The 19,984-nt window shown below is 41.3% G+C and overlaps 1 protein-coding gene across 1 annotated transcript in view; it reads right to left on the bottom strand.

Moving 5' to 3' along the window:
* Positions 1-5,495: 5,495 nt before the first annotated feature.
* Positions 5,496-19,984, bottom strand: part of FER1L6 (fer-1 like family member 6) — a 64,624-nt gene continuing 50,135 nt past the window's right edge. Inside the window, exons 34-41 of the mRNA XM_066548311.1 lie at positions 19,493-19,653; positions 16,503-16,645; positions 15,835-15,923; positions 13,810-13,908; positions 11,842-12,083; positions 11,386-11,549; positions 10,055-10,155; positions 5,496-5,928 (exon numbers count right to left, since the gene is read on the bottom strand). Coding sequence (XP_066404408.1) covers positions 5,742-5,928; positions 10,055-10,155; positions 11,386-11,549; positions 11,842-12,083; positions 13,810-13,908; positions 15,835-15,923; positions 16,503-16,645; positions 19,493-19,653 — 1,186 coding nt within the window. The 3' untranslated portion in view covers positions 5,496-5,741. The remainder of the gene's footprint in view (positions 5,929-10,054; positions 10,156-11,385; positions 11,550-11,841; positions 12,084-13,809; positions 13,909-15,834; positions 15,924-16,502; positions 16,646-19,492; positions 19,654-19,984) is intronic.

Genomic DNA, 19,984 nt, shown 5'->3' with positions numbered 1-19,984 from the left:
AATAGTAACCAAGCAGAACAACCTTTTAGGCACTTATCAGACCTCTTTTATTCTGTGCCTAAAAAAGGTTTTATGTGTGGCATAAGCAATGGACTACCTGGGGTCTGACACAGACTGAGATGCCACAGGGAATTAAATCAGCACCCCAGTGACCACAGGAGCAGGAGATCTATAGGTGCAACTTTCCTCTTTGGCTCCAATGGGAAGAGCACCATGGAAAACCTGACATCTGCTAGGAAACAATTTGCCCAACATTGTAATGAAAGGCTTTGGCAAGGGGGAGCTCAGCTACACAAGATCTCACACTCTGGGGTTGTTTATGATACAGACACCCAAAGATTGATGGAAAAACTCAGCTGCTGCTGGGTGGGCAAAGGACTTTGATGGCTCACAGTCCAGACAGAGACACTAAAACCAAGTTTTCATCAGTCTCTGCTTCCCTTTCCATAAATCCAGATGACTTCTCAAACCACTAAATGGAAACAGAACCACTAAAGGTGATCTATAAAATTTCAGCTCCCAAACTAGAGATATTGTGTGGGAAAGTGAGGTTTTTGGAGAAAAAGATGCCTTGGCTCTTGACCTGAGGGTCTGTAGGGGCTCTACAGACACTTGAATTTTAGAGGACAGTAATAGAATTTAAGCTACAAATATAGTTCTTCCCAAACTTTCCCTTTTTATCTGCCTGCACAGCTTTAACAAACTGAAAAGGCCCTGACCAGAACCTGTGGAGACAGTAGAAAGCATTAAGCCTTTCCATCTCTGCTCTCCCCATCACAGATGTTATTAAAAAAGAAACAAGTACTCTGACAAAGCATCCCAGCTTTACTTTCCAGTCTGAAAAGTCTTTCCTGTCCAAAACTCCAACACTATTTTTACAGCACATGTGTTGGCTCCACGCTGCAGAGGTCTGTGGTGGGCATGTCCTTCAAGGGCACCTCTATCACCAGTGGTAGATGTTGAGCCAGGATCACACGGAGAGCACTGGTTATTCAACTCTCTATCACTACCCTGGGAGGGAGAATCAGAATGCCTGGCTTTGAAACCCATCCTCCATAGTCACATTTTAAATACCCAGTCCATCAGTGCTTCTCACAAATAGCTGCTGCAGCTTCTTGTGCCAAGAACAGGAAGACCTGGCCATGGTACATCAAAATCCATTTCCCAGAGCCATGTGCAAATCCACTTTATGGTCATAGATGCTGATGGAATATCTGTGTGAGTTGCATACCATCAGCATTCAGTCAAAGCAGAGCTTGGGGCATGCAAACCATTTCCAAATAAAGATAACAAAGAGGAAGAAATGCACTAACTGAGCAGAACAAATCATCCTAAAGTGTTGCTCTTATTATCACTCTTTTCTTAATATATTGACTTTTCTGTACTGTATTCACCACAGTTGTGTTCCACACACTACAACAGCCTTTGAAGCACTGTGGTGTAGCACATTTGCACAAGTTGTGTACATCCATCTGCATCCATCTGATGGAGAGCCATCAGTCAAAGGCAAAGCTGCTTTCTTGGGTGAAACTATTCCCACACCAAGAGCCAAGAGCATATTGACAGTGTCAAGAGGCTTTTGAAAAGTGTTTTGTTAAGTGCTTTTGTGAGGTTTTATTGCTATGGCTAATTAAAAGTTCATCACAAGCACTAAATGCAGCCAATGTTTATTTGCTGTACAGCCATATTGACAGGCCAGTGCTTTGTCAGTATATTAGAACTGTGTGCTGGCTTCTGGGGAGGATCAACTATTGCTTATAGGGGAAAGAAACATCACTAACAAATAAGTAAACAAACAAATAAATCCTTTCTTGGGTCTTATGTTGTATGAGCCTTTGCATTTGGCTCTTTTCCTAATATTTTTCTAAAATCTGGCATTAAGCAGCAGTGCAAAGCTAAACAGTATGTGTCAGCATGCTTTGGGCACAAGAAACCTATCTGGATTCTCTTGTGCCTGAAATATGTCCCTTGACCCAGCAGGAGCCTGCAGCTGCAAGCACTGCTCATGTGGGCAAGATGCCTTGATCCAGGATGAAGAGTGGAGAAGAAGGGAGGCTGCAGGACCAGCTGCAGCCACTTAGGCTGGAGGTAGAAAAGTGGGTGAAGGAGGCCTCTGAGGTATGGTGTCCCAGGGTAGCTGACTGCTCTGGTTCAGGGATTTAGGACACACAGAGACCCTCAATGGATGAGAACTTCAGAGAATGACAAAGAACTAAAGGAAAAGGAATCCACTGGAAGAGGGTGATGGCAGTACAGCTATCCTGTTTGACCATCCCACCTAGAAGTGTAGACATCTGACAGGTTTTCTAGTCTGTATTTGTTATATGATTTTGTATATATCTTACTGTATTTCCCAGTCTCCAGGGATTCTCAATTTTGGCCCCAAGTGGATACCAAATTTCTGTATGTGCCTGTCTTGAGAGACACTTAGGTCGGAAATCTTACAGTACCTGTTGATCTCACCTAGAGATCTACTGTGTTTTCAGTATCTGAATGGTGAGGGAAAATGCAGGCTGCACATGATGTAAATGGGAGGTGATTTCCCTGCCCCCTGTCAGCCTCCCCTTCACTCCAATTTCTGAGGCAGCAGCTGCCTGCAGTGCCCTTGCAGCTTTCCAGGAGCTCCCTGGCAGGAGCCAGCTGCTTGGCAAAGAGCTCCAGCCACCCCTGCAGCAAAAGGAGGAGGCGCTGCTGGGAGCAGTGGATCAAGCACAGCCCTCTTGAGGACCTGACCTGTGATGGGCAGGTCACTCTGGAATGCCAGGGTGCTGGAATTAGCCAGGTAATGAACTGGCAGTGCCATCTCAGAGAGTTCAGCCAGGGCCACTCTCCAGTCAGAGGGAGGGAAGGAACATCCAGAAATCTTTCTGGCTTGTTCCTAATGAAGGAGGCCTCTGTTCCTGATGTGGAGTCCTGGAGCCACAGCAGAGGCATCCAGGAAGCAGACACAGATTTCTGCTAATCAGTGGAGCTCTGATTAGTCTTCATAGCTGCTTACAGAAGTGCTTGAAAGAGAGGCTGTCTGGAAGAGTTTTATAAATTATCCTTTCTCCATAGAAAATACATGAAAATTAATTTGTTTGCTTTTGAGACAGATTAATTAGAGAATGGAAAGAAGAGGTGGCTGTCATATTCCAAATGTCTGGGAGGCTGGAACCAGATCTTGGGTTAAGCTCTTCCCCAGTCACAAATAGCTGATAAAAGAAGTATAAATTAGTCTGGAAGTAGACAGTGCTCTGCACTTTGGAGCTGATGGCAAGCAGGATATTCAGCCAAGATGATAAAAATCCCTTTGGAGCTGGCAGCTGGCACACAGAGCAATGAGGAGCTCTGCCTGGCAACCAAAAACCTTTCTGTGGCTAAAATATGAAGAAAGAAAATTCTTATATCACCTTGTCAGGGGCTTTATTTCTTCCAAATATAAAAGTAATTTTAACATAGTCATTAGTCACTGTGAGACCAATCTGCTGGGTCCAGTGCAGTTTGCAGACTGGGAGCAAGGCACAAAACATTCTGCAAAAATCAGGACAGAGCAGACCACAGTGCTTCACACAGTCCAAGGCAGCAAGAACAAACAAGCAGAGTAAGGACAGATGAACACAACAGCTGCCATGCAGCATCAGAATCTCTGACCTGACACAAAGGAAAAAATTCAGATTCATTGCTTTTTGGCTGTGACAACATACTCCAGTCATTAATAATTATCTCTCATTTTTGCACCAGAAGAGTTTTGTTTACTCATACTTGAGCTTTTAAATTGCATTTCCAAAATTCATGGTATGATGAAATATATTAGGAGAAACAACATTTTCTTTTCTGTTTCATACAGGTTCAGTTGCAAAATAGCACAAAATTGAAAAATGTGGTTTCAGAGGAATATGTCACACATGGTGTGTTAGCAGAGACTGCACCAGACAACAGCCTGGTGCAGAGGGATATGAGATGAAGAGGGACTCAAGGGTGATCAGCACCTTTTCACATCATTGTCTTGCTACATTCAACTGGGGCAGACTTAACTATGTTATTGTGTTTTAATTTCTAGGTCAAAAGAATAGTTTCTAAAGGAAAATAGAACAGAAAAACTCACCCACTGCAGTCCTTTGCCACATGTCTGGTTGCAATATACTCACTAACATATCTGGATAATTTAGTTATATTTATTATATATTTAAAAGATGAAATTTAGAAGGAAAGCAGAGTCAGGATCTGCTGTATGGAGTAGGGATGGGATGCTTTCAGCTTGCCTTTAGCCACCTGCCTCTGTCATCAGTGGGATGGGGAAGAGGCACTTTAGAGCAAGTTGTCCCATCCAAAATAAGCCTCTAAAATGTTTTTCAAAGGTGAGATGTCTTGTCTGGGGAAGTTTCACTGATATCCATTTTCCAGACTAATGCAATTACCTGTGGTTTAGGCCAGAGGAGAACAGAGGCTGATTGCACAGCCTTGGCAGGCCAGGTACAAGCAGTACCAAACACGCTTCCCTTATAAGTGGCTTCTGAGAATTATCAAGCTGTCTGCTTTTCTATTCCTGCCCCCTGAGCTTGGCAGAATTACCAGCATTTATAGGATCTCTTTGTGTTGCCTTTTGATGCTTTGAAATGTGCAAAGGGTGCTCATACTTTGTGTGAGGGGTGCATGGTGCACAGCATTTTCACAAAGGTTGTTTTTACAACAAATCTAACTGTGGGTGGCACTGGAGGAGATTTGATGGCTATTCCAAATTCATAGCCACTCATCTGAAGGCCAAGTGGAATCACTGAGTTATCAAGCCTTGCCTTGTGCATGACACAGGTGGCAACATTTTATGTATTCTTAAGTAGGATGAGGATTTTCACATTGACAACAGTCTAAGGTTTATTTCTTGTTTTCTTTAATACTCCATGGTTTGTTCTCTTCTGCAGAACAGAAAATCTCTTTTCCATTGCTCTTTGCCTTTGCTTTTCAAGCAGCAGGATTTCCCCTGTTCCCTGTCCTCTGCAAGGATCATTTGTTACCACAATGCCCGTGGACAAGTCTTCATCTTCTTGATCCCTCTTCCCCAGAGATCACCAGCACATTCAATTTGCAGCTGGAAAAAATTCTTTCAATCTCTGCTACTGCATCCCTGTCATTGGCACTTAGCTGGTTCATGAGTGTGTGAGATGTTTTTGTAGATAACAGCATTTTTATTGAAAGGTGCAGGATAAATTCTACATGACACCATATGAGACAATTTAACCTTAGAGTTCTTTTAATAATACCTTTTATCTAAAAATAATCATGCCATTATAAGGTTATTGAAAAACAGTTAAAATAATTAATTACAAAACTATGCAAAGACTGTATTATACATTTATCTTTGTGTAAAGATTTTGACCTTCACATTTAATCATATATCTGTAATAATAAACACTTGACTGAGAAATTAATTTCTGCACAGCATTAAAGAATTTACTCTTAAATTCAATTTTAGGTGCATAACAACACTTTCAATGATAATGTCAATAAAGCTGCAGTAGTAATGATGTACATCATTAATATACACCATTAATGTACATGAATGTACATGAATGGTAATGTACCTTAAGGATGGGTCTGAATGAGCATTCAAAGAAGACATTCCAATACTCTGAGAGCTCCAGTTTCTCATGTGAATAGGTACTTTACTTTTTACAAGGAATGAGATGTGTTTAAGGTCAATTAATTATTTTTGCCTGACTTATTTTTAGCAGAAGTTTCCTTATTTGATTGAGAGCCATGATCTACCCTTTTCCTGTGACTAACCTTTCACTAATTGCACCTGGCAGTGTGTAGATAAAGAGAACCAGGAAGATAACGAGAATAAGCAGAATTATGCCAATGATGATGTACTTCTTGTAATTCCTCCAGATCAGGTGATACAAACACTTGAAAGGGTTTACAAACCAAGAGAAGGATGTGTCTGGTCGGCTAAAGGGGAAGAAAGAAAAAGAAAATCTTTTGTTAAGGCGGATCCATCTCTTTCCAAAGTTATCACACTGCAAAATATGTATTTGAAGTTAAAAAGGACCTTTAACTCCTTGGAACCCACTACAGGGATTAGAGGGAATGTCCACCCATGTTCACAACCTGTTGGGTCATTTTTCTTCCACCCATTCCCACCTCAAGCTCCACACACAACTTGTAAAGAAATTCCAGCTCACACATCATAAATACTTCAATTTATGTAATGATATAGGGTTTGAAATTGAAAACAAGATCATGATGAACCCTAAAGAAGAAATGCAGGCATCATAAACTTGCGTACAAAAGCTTTCTAGTAACTTCAAGGAATTTAGCATCACAAAAGCCACTACAAAATGAGCCACTACAAAAAGTCTGATTGCACAGTGATAGACAAGGTGTCATAATAATCAGAGCCAGCTCAGGTAGGGCATGTGGCCCAAAATGGTGTATTTTCAGAAGAAAATTTAACACAGGCCTCGTGAATACAGGATATGATGAAATGTAACCCAGATGGTTTGCCTGTGTATATAAAGAAGAGCCACCTTCTTCCAGTGGAAAATATCTGCATCCCACAATCCAAGTTTTTCCAAATGCTGCCCCATATTGGGTTCTCCTCCATACCCAGAAGTTTCTTCCCACTGCACACAGAGAGGAAAACTGTGTTCTATTTAGGAAAAATGTTGGCCTGGTGTCTCCTCTGGCATGACACCTGGACTGGGAGGGCACTGTGCTGCTGCTCCAGCAGCCCTCCCCAAGGCAGCATCTGCCAGCTTTTCAATGGGATGACCTGATGAATGCAGTGGTGTTGGGCAAATTTAACACCTGCAAAACCTGGGCAGGTTGTCTTTCTTATCCAATGTCACTGTAATTGTGCAGATGGTGCAGCAATAAGGAGAATGAAATTAACTGAGGGTCACAAAAAGCTGTGGCCATGTCTCACTCCAGAAAGGTGTTCCAAAATTTAAGCAATGTCTTAATTATCTAGTGATCTCAACATTAAGCCAGTGGAAGTGAATGCCAATGTCACAGAAAGTCTGTGAATGTAAAAGGCCAACTGAATATCTTTTTATGAAAGACTGGGCTTTTTATTGAGGTGGAAATTATTCAGAAATAAATAATCAAATCAGCCCTCCAGGTTAAAAGGACACCCTGAAGATTAAAACTACTTGAGAAACAAGAAAGACCCTCAGTCTGCATGTACCAACTGCTTGAGTACTTTTCATAACCTTTAAAGGCTGGAAAAAAAAAAAAAGAAAGTCAGAGTCTTGCTTATTTAATTTGTTTCCTTTGCAACGTGGGCAATAGAGCTCATTACCAGTTATAGCAGTGCATTTATTATCATAGACTGCATCCGGAAAGGCATCGTGGCTTGATCAGCAGAATTGAAGAGATGAATAACCTCATAGTGCTTCGGCCAGCAGGAAATTACACTCATTGAACCTTATTCTTTGTTTGCATGCTCCTCCCTGTAGTTCACAGACATTTCATCTTTGTCCACCTTTGCTCTGGCACATTATTGAGTCTGCTACTGTCTACAGCTCCTAGAAATTCTATTTTTGTTTTGTTTTGAACTTATTTTGTTTCTTAATTAAAAAGAATAATTTCACAAAAAAAATCTGAAAATGTCTCTGCTTCTCTGGGTGTTCCTACATGATGAGCAAAAAAAATTGAGTGAATCTGCAGTACTGGCATAGAGATCTGGAGGTCCTGAGAAAAGAGGTCCTTGAGATCCACTCCTTCCTGAAGGGTAGAATAAACTATTTTTCATCTCCCAGCTGATTGTGCCTGCTCTGCATGTATGAACCACCTATTGCATGATCTGGGGGCACTGAGCTGGTAAACTTTACTATTTTTAAACTTTAATGAAGCTGAGGCATGCTATGTCTTCAACTGTTTATTTTCTTTCCAGTGAGTGAGTGTCTAGCTAAAATAAATTTTACTATTCACATGCTGATATTGCTTTAGTAACCTTAGGATTTATTCTGCCTAACTTTAAAGCCTGGGTGCTCAGTCTGGTCCTTCATGGGCTGTCTGCATGGGGACAGGAAGGACCTTCAGGAGGCCAAGTCATCTCTTTCCCCAGCTCATGTCTCAGGATATGTGTGCTTAGGAAATGGGAGACTCCTCCACCTGTACCATGAGCAGCTACAAAAGGAGCCTGAATGTTTTGCTTCTGAGATGGGAAGTGTCAATGACACTATCCCCATCCTACTTTTGATTTTATCGAGGCATACATCTCAGTTGTGAGTAGAATTATGTTGAGCCATATGTTGGCTGTGTATTCATACCACAAAAATCACTGATTACTCAGTGCAAGATCTGGAGGAAGATTCTGGTTTTGTGGCTTCTGGGTCAAAACACCTCCAGGCTGTGCAGCAGAGAAGAGGCCACCAGGCTGGTGACAACTTTTTGGCCCAGCAGCACATTTGCAGATAAAATGCCCTTGAGCTGAAAACACAGGGAGCCCAAGGCAGCCAGGAGTGCATGGGCTGAGTCTCAAAAAATGAGAGGAAAATAAGACAGTGCCTTGTGCATCCTGTTGACAACTCTCTAGACATGCAATGCTTCTATTCCACTTGACACTCTCTCTTAAAACTCCCTAGGCTGATTGCTTTCTACCACATGTATTTCAGAGCTATCCCAGTCCTCTCTCCTCTGAAAGAGGTGCTTTAGTTTCCATTACTGGGAATCTTTCAAGCAGACACCTGTCAGGCAAAGCTCATCCCACCTTTGGGTAAAGGGATTGGGTGCAGTGATGGATTAAAGTTTTTCCAAGGCTAGTTTTAAACAATGCTCTGATACGTCTGATCTGATAATTCCTTTATGCTGCTTCCTCTTTTCTCATGTTTATCCTGAGATGTATCTCAAACCAACAAAATTAAACAGAATGTGTAATCATTACCATTATGATTATCAATTGAATTTAGAAGCTTTTGTAGCAGGAAATATAACATCAATTTCTCACACTCTTTTTTTAATCTAGCTCATAAAAAAACTGCTCAAGTGTTTTGGTAGAAGAAAGCACTTGAGCCAAAATAGATTAAAAATTCATTTTTTCCTTAATGCAAAAAACTCAGCTGATACTTTTTAGATGTGACAAATACTGAAAGATATATTGCTCCTTCTAGATAATTTGCCTTTGTTAAAACACTTACAATGCCCTCATTAAAAAGTCTTATGATGGAAAATAAGCATTTTCATTCATTGAGTATGAAGAACAATAAAATTAGAGATGGAAGTCACATCCTTTGTGTGTCTAAAGAAGGGCAATGATGCTGGTAAAAGGTCTGAGCATGAGTCTTGTGAGAAGCAGCTGAGGGAACCAGAGTTGTTCATCCTGGAGAAAAGAAGGCTTCAGAGGAGACCTTATTGCTTTTTACACCACCTGAAAGGAGGCTGTAGCCAGGTGGGAATTGGTCTCTTCTTCCAAGTAACAAATGACACGATGAGAGGAAATAACATCAAGTTGCTTCAAGGAGGGTTTGATTGTGTATTGGTGAAAAATTTACTGACCAAAAGGGCTGTCAAGCATTGGAACAGGCTTCCCAGGGCAGTGGTGGAGTCACCATTCCTGGAGGTATTTAAAAGATGTGTAGATGTCATGCTTAGAAACATGAGTTAGTAATGGACTTGGAAGAGCTGGATTAATGGTTGGACTCAATAATTTTAAAGATCATTTCCAACCTAAATTATTCTATTGTTAATATAATAAATATAATCCAACTGATCTTTATAGGTAACCAAAGTGAGATGTTGTCAGTATGTGTAAGCTATGATGATTTAAGATGTTATTATGTGCCAGGTCAGCTACGGAATGAGCTCATGTGAATTCCAGGACAAATGCTCAGCGGTGCAATTTATTTGGGCTTCCACAGGAAGACATTTCAGCAAACCTGAAGGTGCTGTCAGCAGCAGTGCCAGGCACCAGGCCAGGTACAAGCTGCACAATTTCTTGCTGAAGGTTGCAGCAGGAAAGAGAACAAAATCCAGGCGACCAGCAAGAAGGTGTCCTGCAAGGTGGCCCTTCCCTGTCTCCTGCTGAATGCCCCTGCCCCAGCATGTTTAATGAGTTTAATGAGCTCCTACTCACTTGGGTTTTTCCAAGGGCTCAGGCTCCTTTCGAGCTTTGCCTACTGGATTCTTCTCAGCTTCTTCTGCTGTGACCAAGTGAAACTCAGCTTCCACCTTGCCCTGGATCAGAGAGAATATGTAAGCATCCAGCCCAGGGCTATTATCACTAATTCACAGCAGGATTTGTCTTGTGGAGAAATGATGGAACCAATTGAGGGCAAAGGAAATTGATTAAGGAAAATAAGGTAGTCTTTGCAGCTGAGGAGAAAGCACAAAGGAAAACCCAGGCACAAATTCCTGACTTATGCTCAATGACTGTAGGAAAGAGAGGTCAGATATTTTCTTCCAGACCTACAAATACATTTTCTGCTTCTTAAATTATCAAGTAATTCATCTGAAAAACACGTTTTCTATCTATCACACATCCTGGCAGAGCTGAATGTCTGATCTGGAAGCTGTGCTGCTGACATGGACCAGATGTAATCCATCAGCAGGGGGAAATTCAGCCAGTCACAAGCGCTGGAGCCATTGACCTGTGAGGTCTCAGCTCTCCAAAGGAAGATGGGATTTAAAGAGTCCAGTTAAAATTCAGAGTGGATAAATCAAATCAGCTTTATAGAATTTGTGATGGATAAAAAACAGGCAAATGACTTTACATATATTTGCAATTTTCCTACCCTATACCTTTGTGGATGGTATTGATTTGAAGTGTCGATCTATGCCCCCTGGCTATAGATCAACACAGCCTGTTCAGCACAGAACAGGGCTGAAAGAAGGATGCCAGTAAAAGTCATAATTGTGGAAGCAAGGGAGAGATCAAAGTGGACTGGGAGAAAGGGAATCAATTGTGCTAGAGTGTAGAATAGGGAAGTAAATCTGGGATTTGGAAGTGGGGTTCATTCACTAAATCCATGGAAAGTACACAGTCAACTTCAAGCTGAATAAGGCAATGAACTTGAAGATGGCATGTTTCATTAAAAAATTCTTTTTGCTGGAATAGACAAAAATGTGAAGGGATGGTGAGCTTTAGGAACATTCTTGGACAATCAATGAAAGTCTAGAGACAGGGAAAGAAACCCCTAAAAAAGGACCAAAGCAGGTGAATTTATAGAGGGCTAAACTACTGGAAATGAGTAGCTGGTAGCTCTTAGTGTGTGTCCCCCTAGGGAACTGAATGCAGCTGAAAAGGCACTTTAGTACTCAGTTACCTGGGCTCTTCTGAACCAAATAGATGGAGAACCACTAAAGCATTTGGAAGACTCTTACAGGTTGCCAGTGGTGGTTTTTCCAAATCCAAAATTATCATATTAGTCCCAGAGCAAAGCTGTTCATCTGTAGTGAGCTGCTTACCGTGAGCTCCCCAGCCTTGATGAAAGGCCACCAGCCTCTGATGCGCTTCTGCTGAAATATGGAGATCTTGTTTTCCTCACTTGCTGCCACAACTGTGCCTAAGTCACAGCTCTTGGCTGTCTTTGCTGCCCGAGGGAACCCATTCAGGTCCAACTCAAGAGTGCCTGGAGAAAGAAATAATTTGACAACACTCAGGGACCAGACAGACACAAAGACATTCAAATAGCAGCTTCCAGATGAGATCCATGGAGGAATTTAGCAGCTGAGAATCTCTCTGTACTGTCAGTCATTCACCCTAATTATTGGCTTTACAAGAAATGTGCAAGTTTGCAAAGTGGTGCTTCAGAAAGAGAAAAGCAAAAGTTGTGGCTCAGACACCACTCTGTGCATTCCTCTGCAAAACACGGCTCTGGTGAGACCTCAGATGGAGCTCAGGCAGATCCATTGTGTACTTACCCAAGAAATCATCTGAAGAGAGTCTTTCAAAATCCCACACCTGAAGCACCAGCTCAGCAGGTATTTTGCGTTCTGTCTTTTCTAAGGAAAATATGTTTTCTCTTTTGGTAACCACCATCTGTTTCTCTGCTGGGAGGTAGTGGAAGGGGAACACAAAGCGCCAGTTGAAGTTGCCCTCTCCTGTCAAGGAATTGTAATGTACATCTGTCTCCTGTTTGTCCTCTTCCAAGCCCTTTATCCACCTACAGCAAGCACACAGTGGAAAGCATTGCTGTCACCAGGGGATCTTGAAATGTAATTGTTATTTGGTTTCAGGCCTGACCATTTTCTAATTCCTCCCTAACCAGTAAGAGATGGCACAGTGTCAGCATGGTGACATGCAACAACAGCCCTGGCTTGGGGGATCCTGGGACACAGGCTGCTGTAATGGCCAGTGGTGATCAAAAGCTGAGAATGAGAACATGGTTTTTATTCCAATCAGACCCCAAAGTACCACTTGGCCAGTACCAGTTTGCTATTGGCCAGGACAGCTCTCTTTGGGACAGGCAGTGGTGACAGCATCAGTCATTTACCCAGCACTAATCACTCTGTATTGATGTTTTGCCACACTAATAAATTCTGGGTCACTGTCTCAAGACTGATATCAGTGCTCGGTATTAGAGCCTAAATTTTTTGCAATTCCTTTTTGCAGCTATAAACATTGTGTTTGTAAGGCTGGAGATGTCTCTGTTGGTTTTTTTGTGATTTCCTCTTGGTTTCTGCTACAGTGTGCACAATATCAGATGTGCTGTGGTACAAAGGACAACCTTTCTTAAACATAATTTTCTCATCTGAAGAGAGGTAATGACCCAGCTAGGTGTGTTTTAGCTCTGTAGATGATTTATCACACCTTGAATAAAGATTAGTGGTTTTGTGCTGTATCCAAAGAGCAGTTTTTCCCCGGCAACCCCAATATTTCAAAAAGAAATCGTGAAAAATGGTAACAACCTGAAACATGGCACTGCCCCAAGTGCAAATCCATGCCTGGTGACAGATACAGTGCCACGTGCACTGTTTGAACATAATGAGATTTGTGTCTTCATCATTAAGGCACAGAAGCAAAAAGTGTCCCACTCCTGGCTTCTCGGTCAGACCACTCTGGCACTGATGGTGATGCTCTCATCACACAGCTCAGCACAAAGGCTGGCTCCCTATTTAATTCCTCAAATTTGTGTTCTCAAAGCTACTCTGCTACTGCTCTGAACACACAATTCATATTGGCATATTAAACTTACTCTCTAGGAGAGGAAAAGTGGCCAGAAATCTAAGACCAGTCTGGCACCTGAGATTTTCAGTACTTTGTACTACCACTTACACCCATCATTTCCTCCAAGCCCTCCCTGTATCTGCATTCAAATCCTGCTTAGAAGCAGAAAGTAGTATTCCAAAGCTGGCAAGGAATTAAAAATAACCTGCTACAATTTCAGGAAAGGAAGGAAATGAAGAGCAGAAAGTCCCCATGTGATGTTCTCCTCAGCATGACCATGGTCATTCACCCACACACACTCCCCACCTGAGGTTAGAAAATATTTCCAACAGAAATAGCTTGGCAAACACGTCCTTTCTTATTTCTAATGCAGCTATAATGCTCTTTTCTCTGATTATGTCAAAACTCTCTACATCCATGTAAGCTCTTACAGTTCAAGTTCTGTAAGTATTTGATCTCTGTACTAAACTGTGAGTTTGGTGCTCGTTGTGTGCCATCTCTGCCTGAACAGGAACTAACTCTTAGTGGCATTTCAGTTACTTGATTTTCAGAAGAAATAAAACAGGGCAAAAAGGGAGCAGTATCCCATGGGGGTGAGTAATTTTGGCAGGCATTTAGTGCAAAGGTCACTGAACAGTTCATCAAATATTCTCACAACACAATTTTTTCCTCTGATTTGTGAATGAAATCTTGCACGTTATTTTGAAGTGTGACGAACTTACCCTTTTACATAGATATCACTTGATTTTTGCCCCGTAAAGATGTTTTCATCTTCTAGAATGACATCCTCTGTATTCCAGATTATTACCCTCAGTTCATATCTGAAAAAGAAAAAGGATTTTGTGTCAAGCTCTGGTCAAGCACTAATGCCAACCTCTATCAAATAATGTTTTTTATAAAGTAAGAAATATTGTGTTTGTGTATCAGTCTCAGGCCTCTTTTGTTTACAAGAGTCTGGTGATAGAGTTGGGATGTTTGTTCCTCTCAGCTCATGGACTATAATGCACAACAACAGGGTCACTGCCAGCTTCAGAGGGATGGAAAATTCCTTGCTTTTTATATATCTGTTCATTTTCAACTTTTTTTCCACAAAAATACTGCAGTGGAACAAGACAAAGTTGATCTGAAAAACTTCGTCAGAGCTGTCTCCAAAACAGTGATCAGCTTGCTAATAAAGAATAGAGCTCCCTGAGAGGTGCTTTTTAGAAGAAATGCCTAAAAACATTGCATTTAGTGCAATCTAGGGCATTAAAAGGGATGAGGACTGCTTGGAGATATTTCATTTAAGCAGGTATAATCATCTTTAGAAACAACAGTAAAAGGAATTAAAGTTTCTCTATCCGTTCCACTCCCTATATGCAAACATTTATGGTGGCCATCCAAAGCTCTCAAAACTTGAGCTGATACACAGGTATTGCAGGTGACATAAAAAATTAATACTGAAAAATTTAGGTATTCCTTAAGTTATTGTATGAACTGCAAAATACATAAAAAAGACCAACTCTGTTTGATAACACCAACATACAGTTTCCCTGATATGACATGTTTTGTCTTGGAAATAGCCTCAATCTCAGGGTGTGGAACAATTTGCTTCAGAAGTTACCAGACACTCTACATCATGGAGCTCTTAAGGAGCTCCATGCAAACCAAGCCCCTGCAATAGCCAAAGATATTCGAATCTGCAGTGTCCCACCTGAGTCTTGTTCAGTCAAAGATCATCAATAAGAGATGTTTTCACAAAGTGTTTGAAGTTTTATAGAGGCTGGAGCCTGTTTTGATGCAGCAAAGATGCATTTGTCAGCAAGATGTGTAACTTGTGTCTACATGTACTGGGTTTTTCCTCGTAATTTATGTTAACTCTTAGATGAGTGAGAACTAATGTTCAACAGTATTTTCCCCTGCTACAGTATACTACAAAAATGGCAGCAACAATTTAGTTTTGTGGGCTTGATTAATTTTAAGTCTTTTTGGATTGGAAAATGCTTGTTGTTAAGGAGTTTTATAGAAGGTGCTGGTCTGAAAGAAGTAATTGCTACATGGACTGTTTGTTTGTCAAATCAAGTAACACAGGAATAGTACCTGATGATGTTTCAGACATGAAATTCTCAGGAAAGGCCTTGCTAAAATACAGGATGGGCTGAGAATTCTGTTTCTCATTTTAGTGTTTTCTTTACAATATTCAATTAGCTTGAACAACTATGTGCAGTACTGCATGTAAAGAAGCATAAGGAAATGGGAGAAGGCTATTCCAAACAGATCTCTTCTATCTGTTGCTGCTTTTGTGTTTCTTGATCTTATCCTTGGACAAATTGCTGGAAATCCAATACATGTAGTGCTATTGCAGCAGTTTAAAGAGCTCAACCAGGGTCAAGGAAGTTATCTCAGTGAAAAAGCTAGTGAAATCAGAATTAATTCTTGCAGCTCAACAAGCAGATGATAGCATCAGAATTACTTGCTCTAGTCACTGGCAATCTCTTTATTATAAAGGATAAAAAAGGATATCTTTGTAAGAGGTGTGTGATAGCTCTTGCTGAAAAATCACCAACAGTTTTTTGAGTTGTTTAATGGAGGAAAGCAAACTAGATGCTCTCTTTGATTTGAAGTCATGTGAACCTGAGAAAACTTTCCTCAAGACTGGAGAGGTTTGTTTTAGTAGTTCATTTTCTATTTATTTCCAGACACTTAAGAAAGACTCAATCTTTGAAGAGTTACTGCCACTGTGAGGGGAGGAAAGCACAGAGTATTACCCTTTGGGTTTTCTTGGTGAAATGTCCACAGGAGGTCCTGGCAGAGGCATATCATTAGGAAACATGTCAACCCACATCTGTACACGACCCTTGAAAACAAAGAGATAAACATCCCTGTAACCTTACTTCACAGAGGATTTAAAAGGCTTTCAATGCAGCTCTGACATCCAAAATCACCTCTTCCTCTACAAGCACCAACCAGCTCAATATCCTGTAACTATGGTTTAATCTAGGAACTTTCTATACAATATCTTTTTTGTGCACGTATTCTTTCAATCTTCCAGGTATTTGGTGAAGTTGAAATAGAGCTCAAACACTGTCAGCTTCAGGGTAAAATCCATGAAAAACAGTATGTGATGAACAGAAAAAAAAAAAAGAGAACCAAGGTTTAGATACAAGCAGAGGTTTTGTTAACCTAATAAAGTAAAGCATTGAAAAGAATGAAAATTTGCGGTTGCACTTTGTGTGATTACTGTGGATTTGGGTAAGTGGCTGTGTACACACATGGCTGACAATTTCCAGGTTAACACTGTGCAAAGTCTCACATTTGGTGCAGCACTGGAGTGCTGACTCTATAGGTTTGCAGTTACAAATAGAAACCACAATAACTGGAGGGAGTGAAAACTGCTCCTGGGTCTACCATCACCAACACCTCTGAGCTGCTCTACCTGCTCCATGCCTGGCTTATCCTTATGGTAGAGGGGCCGAGTCTCAATGTGCTCTGGGACCAGTTTGTAGCCAGCTCCAGGGATTTCTTCCCAAGCACGTAAAACCTTTAAGGAGAGATGTTCGTATGATTCAACTGGCTCCTCTAAAGGAAAGAGTAAAACAAAAAGAACAATGAGAGCTGAATTACAATATTGAGCTCCTTGGTAATATGTTTCATTAGTTATTAGAGGTACTCATTAAAAACTTGCTTAAGAGGAAGGTTTTATGCATTCCAGCTAAATAAAGAAGGGCCTTGAAATAGTTCTAATTTGCATAAATAAGGGGATCCATTGGGCTAATTAGAAGATTAGCACTCAGGCAGCAGATTTCCTCTAAAATACAGCAAATCATTCCACTGCTACAGCATCAGTTTTTAACAGGAGGATAGAAGAAACATGTCAGTTATTCTTTTGGCAGAATTTTTAAAGCCTGTGAAAGACAAGGAGACTTGGATTTGACAAAGCCGACAGTAAATAGGCACTAGAAGTTAGCTATGCCTCCTTTTACTTTGTAATGGCAACAGCAAAGACCTCAGAGAATTGAATCACACCTCAGAGGAAGAGAGTTGAAGTCCATGGGCAAGAACATTTCACCTCCTGACCCTCTCACCTTGGCCACTGGAAGGGATAACCAGAGAATCCCAGAGAATCACACCTCAAGGAGGGATCAGTGCTAATAGTGAAAGTAGTGTGGATGTTAGAAAGCAGAGAAAACCCTTTGAGCCCTTGAGCTTCTCTTTCCTCCCTTTTTGTGTGGGCTCCGCACAAAAGAAGCCCAGACTTTTGACAAGTGATATCTTCTAGATTAGAAGTCCCTAAGTGAGAAGAAGGTTAAAATTTGTGTCAACCAATTGTTATCACTTTTAATACACGTGTTGCTGTATCTGAATTACTGATCGTTGGCAGAAGACTCATTTGGAATTTAAATAGTAGATATTAAACCCTCCCTAATGGCTCAGAGATGGAGGAAGGATGATCTTGTGTTTATGAATCTTGGTTCCCTCTTGTGCACAAACATCTAATTTTAGCCAGCTAAAAGCAATGTCTCTAGCTGCTATTCGGTCAGGCAGCCTCAGTAACAGTGACACATTATGCTACAATATCCTGTATCCTCTCAAAGAAACTTTTCTAAAGATTTTTTTTTCTACTTCTGAAGATGCATATTTCTTCCCATTGGCTATAGATAATCCTAGACTACCTGAGAGTAGTGGACAGGCAGTTGGACTAGATGATTGTTGTAGGTCTGTTCCAACCACACTATTCTTATCCTATCCTATCCTATCCTATCCTATCCTATCCTATCCTATCCTATCCAACTTCTTTGTTCCTAGAGCAAAGTTAAATTTTTCCTTCCCTTGCAAGTTAAAGCCGGCTGGATAATTATAATTTTCTCCATCTGTAAAGTGGAAATAGGACTGCTTTCCCTTTTCAGTATGCCTCTAGAGCTCAAATCTGTGGCCTTTGTTAGTTTTACAGTTCCAAATGATGGCCACCCCTGTAATCCATCAGGAAATAAGGACCCAGATGTACTTGTCAGAACAGCAATCTGGATAGAAATTATGTTAAGTCTACATGCGATAAACTATTTCTGTACAAAATTGAAAAACTTTTGTACATAAGTCTTTTGACCTTTGTCATCTGGTTCTATATTTCCTTGCTTCTGATTTACATCATCTGACATTGGTTTGTCTGTAGCTCATTTTAGTGAACCAGAATTTTGATTGAGACATCTTCTTGCTGTTAGTACACTCAGTTTTCTGCTAGTGAGGAAAACAAACAGCAATACTGGAGTAAAAAATCTCTTTCAGGCCAAGAAACCAAAAATGGATCAACTCTTCTCCCTTCAACAGTGCTTCCTTGGCAGCCTTCCACTCGAGGTGTGAGCTGTATTTTGTAGTTGCTAAGAAGAATTGTGTCAAAGAAAACCAACACTGAAAAGGGACTGGAGGTTTTCTTACACTGCCGCAGTGTCCACTACTGTCTCTGAGACCAGCTCCTTTCACTCCCCTTGAAAGGCTCCATCCTCACATCTGTTTTCCTTATTCTAAGTACAAAACTGAGTCATAGAATGCTTTGGGTTTGAAGGAATGTTCAAAGGCCATTTTGTTTATCCCCCCTGCCATGGGCAGGGGCGCCTTTCACTGATGACTCTGTCCCACTCCTCCCCAATGTGATGGGGACACTGGAGGTCCCCATTGCTTTGACCTCTTTCTAACCAGGGAGCTCTGACAGTAGGTTACATCCTGCCATCTGGATCCATGGACCCCACAGATACCTGTATTTACAGAGTGCTGTGTCAGAAGGGGAATCAGAGTGTCAGTAACCAAGAGGAAGAAAAAATCAACAGAGAGGAAAGACAAGTAGGTAAGGTAGGAGTGGCTGGCAAGTGGCCTGGAATATAACTGTGGTCAGAAATTTGTCTGACCTTGAGTAACTCCCTTTAAAACAGTATTTCCCTTCCCTCTACTTCTCATGTCTTGGGTCTGTCTATTCCAGTGTTTTAATTTAGACAGAGAATACATTCTTTGAAAGACCCTTCCTGACTTCCCATGCTTTGATATTCTGTGGGGAAGGATTTCAGAGCATGCACAGACCAACATTAAGCCAGAAGGGCTTAGTTCCAAGAGGATCCCCCACACTCCAACCAATCTTGGACATCCCATCCTTGGGATCAGGTAAGAGCTAGTCCAAGGTATTCCCCAACAGCCACCATGAGGATGTCAAGTCATCAGCAGCAGCTGTTTCACCCAACAGATTCTTTGCAATTTAGCTACAGCAAAAGCAAATACAGACACAGCCTTCATTGCCAGAGTTACAGGAGTGTTTAAGAGCAGACACAGGCTCCAGCAATCCATCTTGGCAGTTCATAGCACAACAGGGCTCCAGATATATCTTGGTAGGCTCCTGGTACTGCTACAAGGCAAAGGGAGGATGTTGAACTACTTTGTTACCGTTCTCATCTTCTGTGAAGACTGTCTGTCCCTTGAAAATTTTTGTTCCTACTTGTATCTCTCCTGGCCTCATGAAGGGTCCACTTATTCTGTAGTCCTTGCACAGCTTAGTGAGGATCTCACTTGGCTTGGTTGCATCTCGCCATGCATTGTACCCTTCTCTGCAAGAGGGGACAGAGTGAAAAATTGGTGAGGTTTTCCTTCAGAATAGTGCACTGACAGATCAGGAATTTCAATGCAGAGATTCACTTTGTGGTCAGTGGCCCTGATACCAGCTCAGTCAAATTTTCCTTTGTCCAGCACTGCTACTTACTAGAGACACTGCCTCTTTCTGCTCAGGTCCTTGGAGATCAACCACTCCTTTCTCTTAAAACACAGGAGAAGCTGGGGCAGCCTTGCCTACAGCTTAGATAAAGTAATAGCATGGACAGGCTTCCCATGAGGAAAAGGAACAGAGCTTGTTCCCTGTTGTACCTAAAAGATTTGAGATTA

Source organism: Molothrus aeneus, chromosome 1 (genome assembly GCF_037042795.1).
Source record: "Molothrus aeneus isolate 106 chromosome 1, BPBGC_Maene_1.0, whole genome shotgun sequence".
NCBI classification, from domain to species: domain Eukaryota; kingdom Metazoa; phylum Chordata; class Aves; order Passeriformes; family Icteridae; genus Molothrus; species Molothrus aeneus.
The sequence above is the reverse complement of the archived record's forward strand: the minus strand, read 5'-3'. Positions and strand labels throughout refer to the sequence as shown.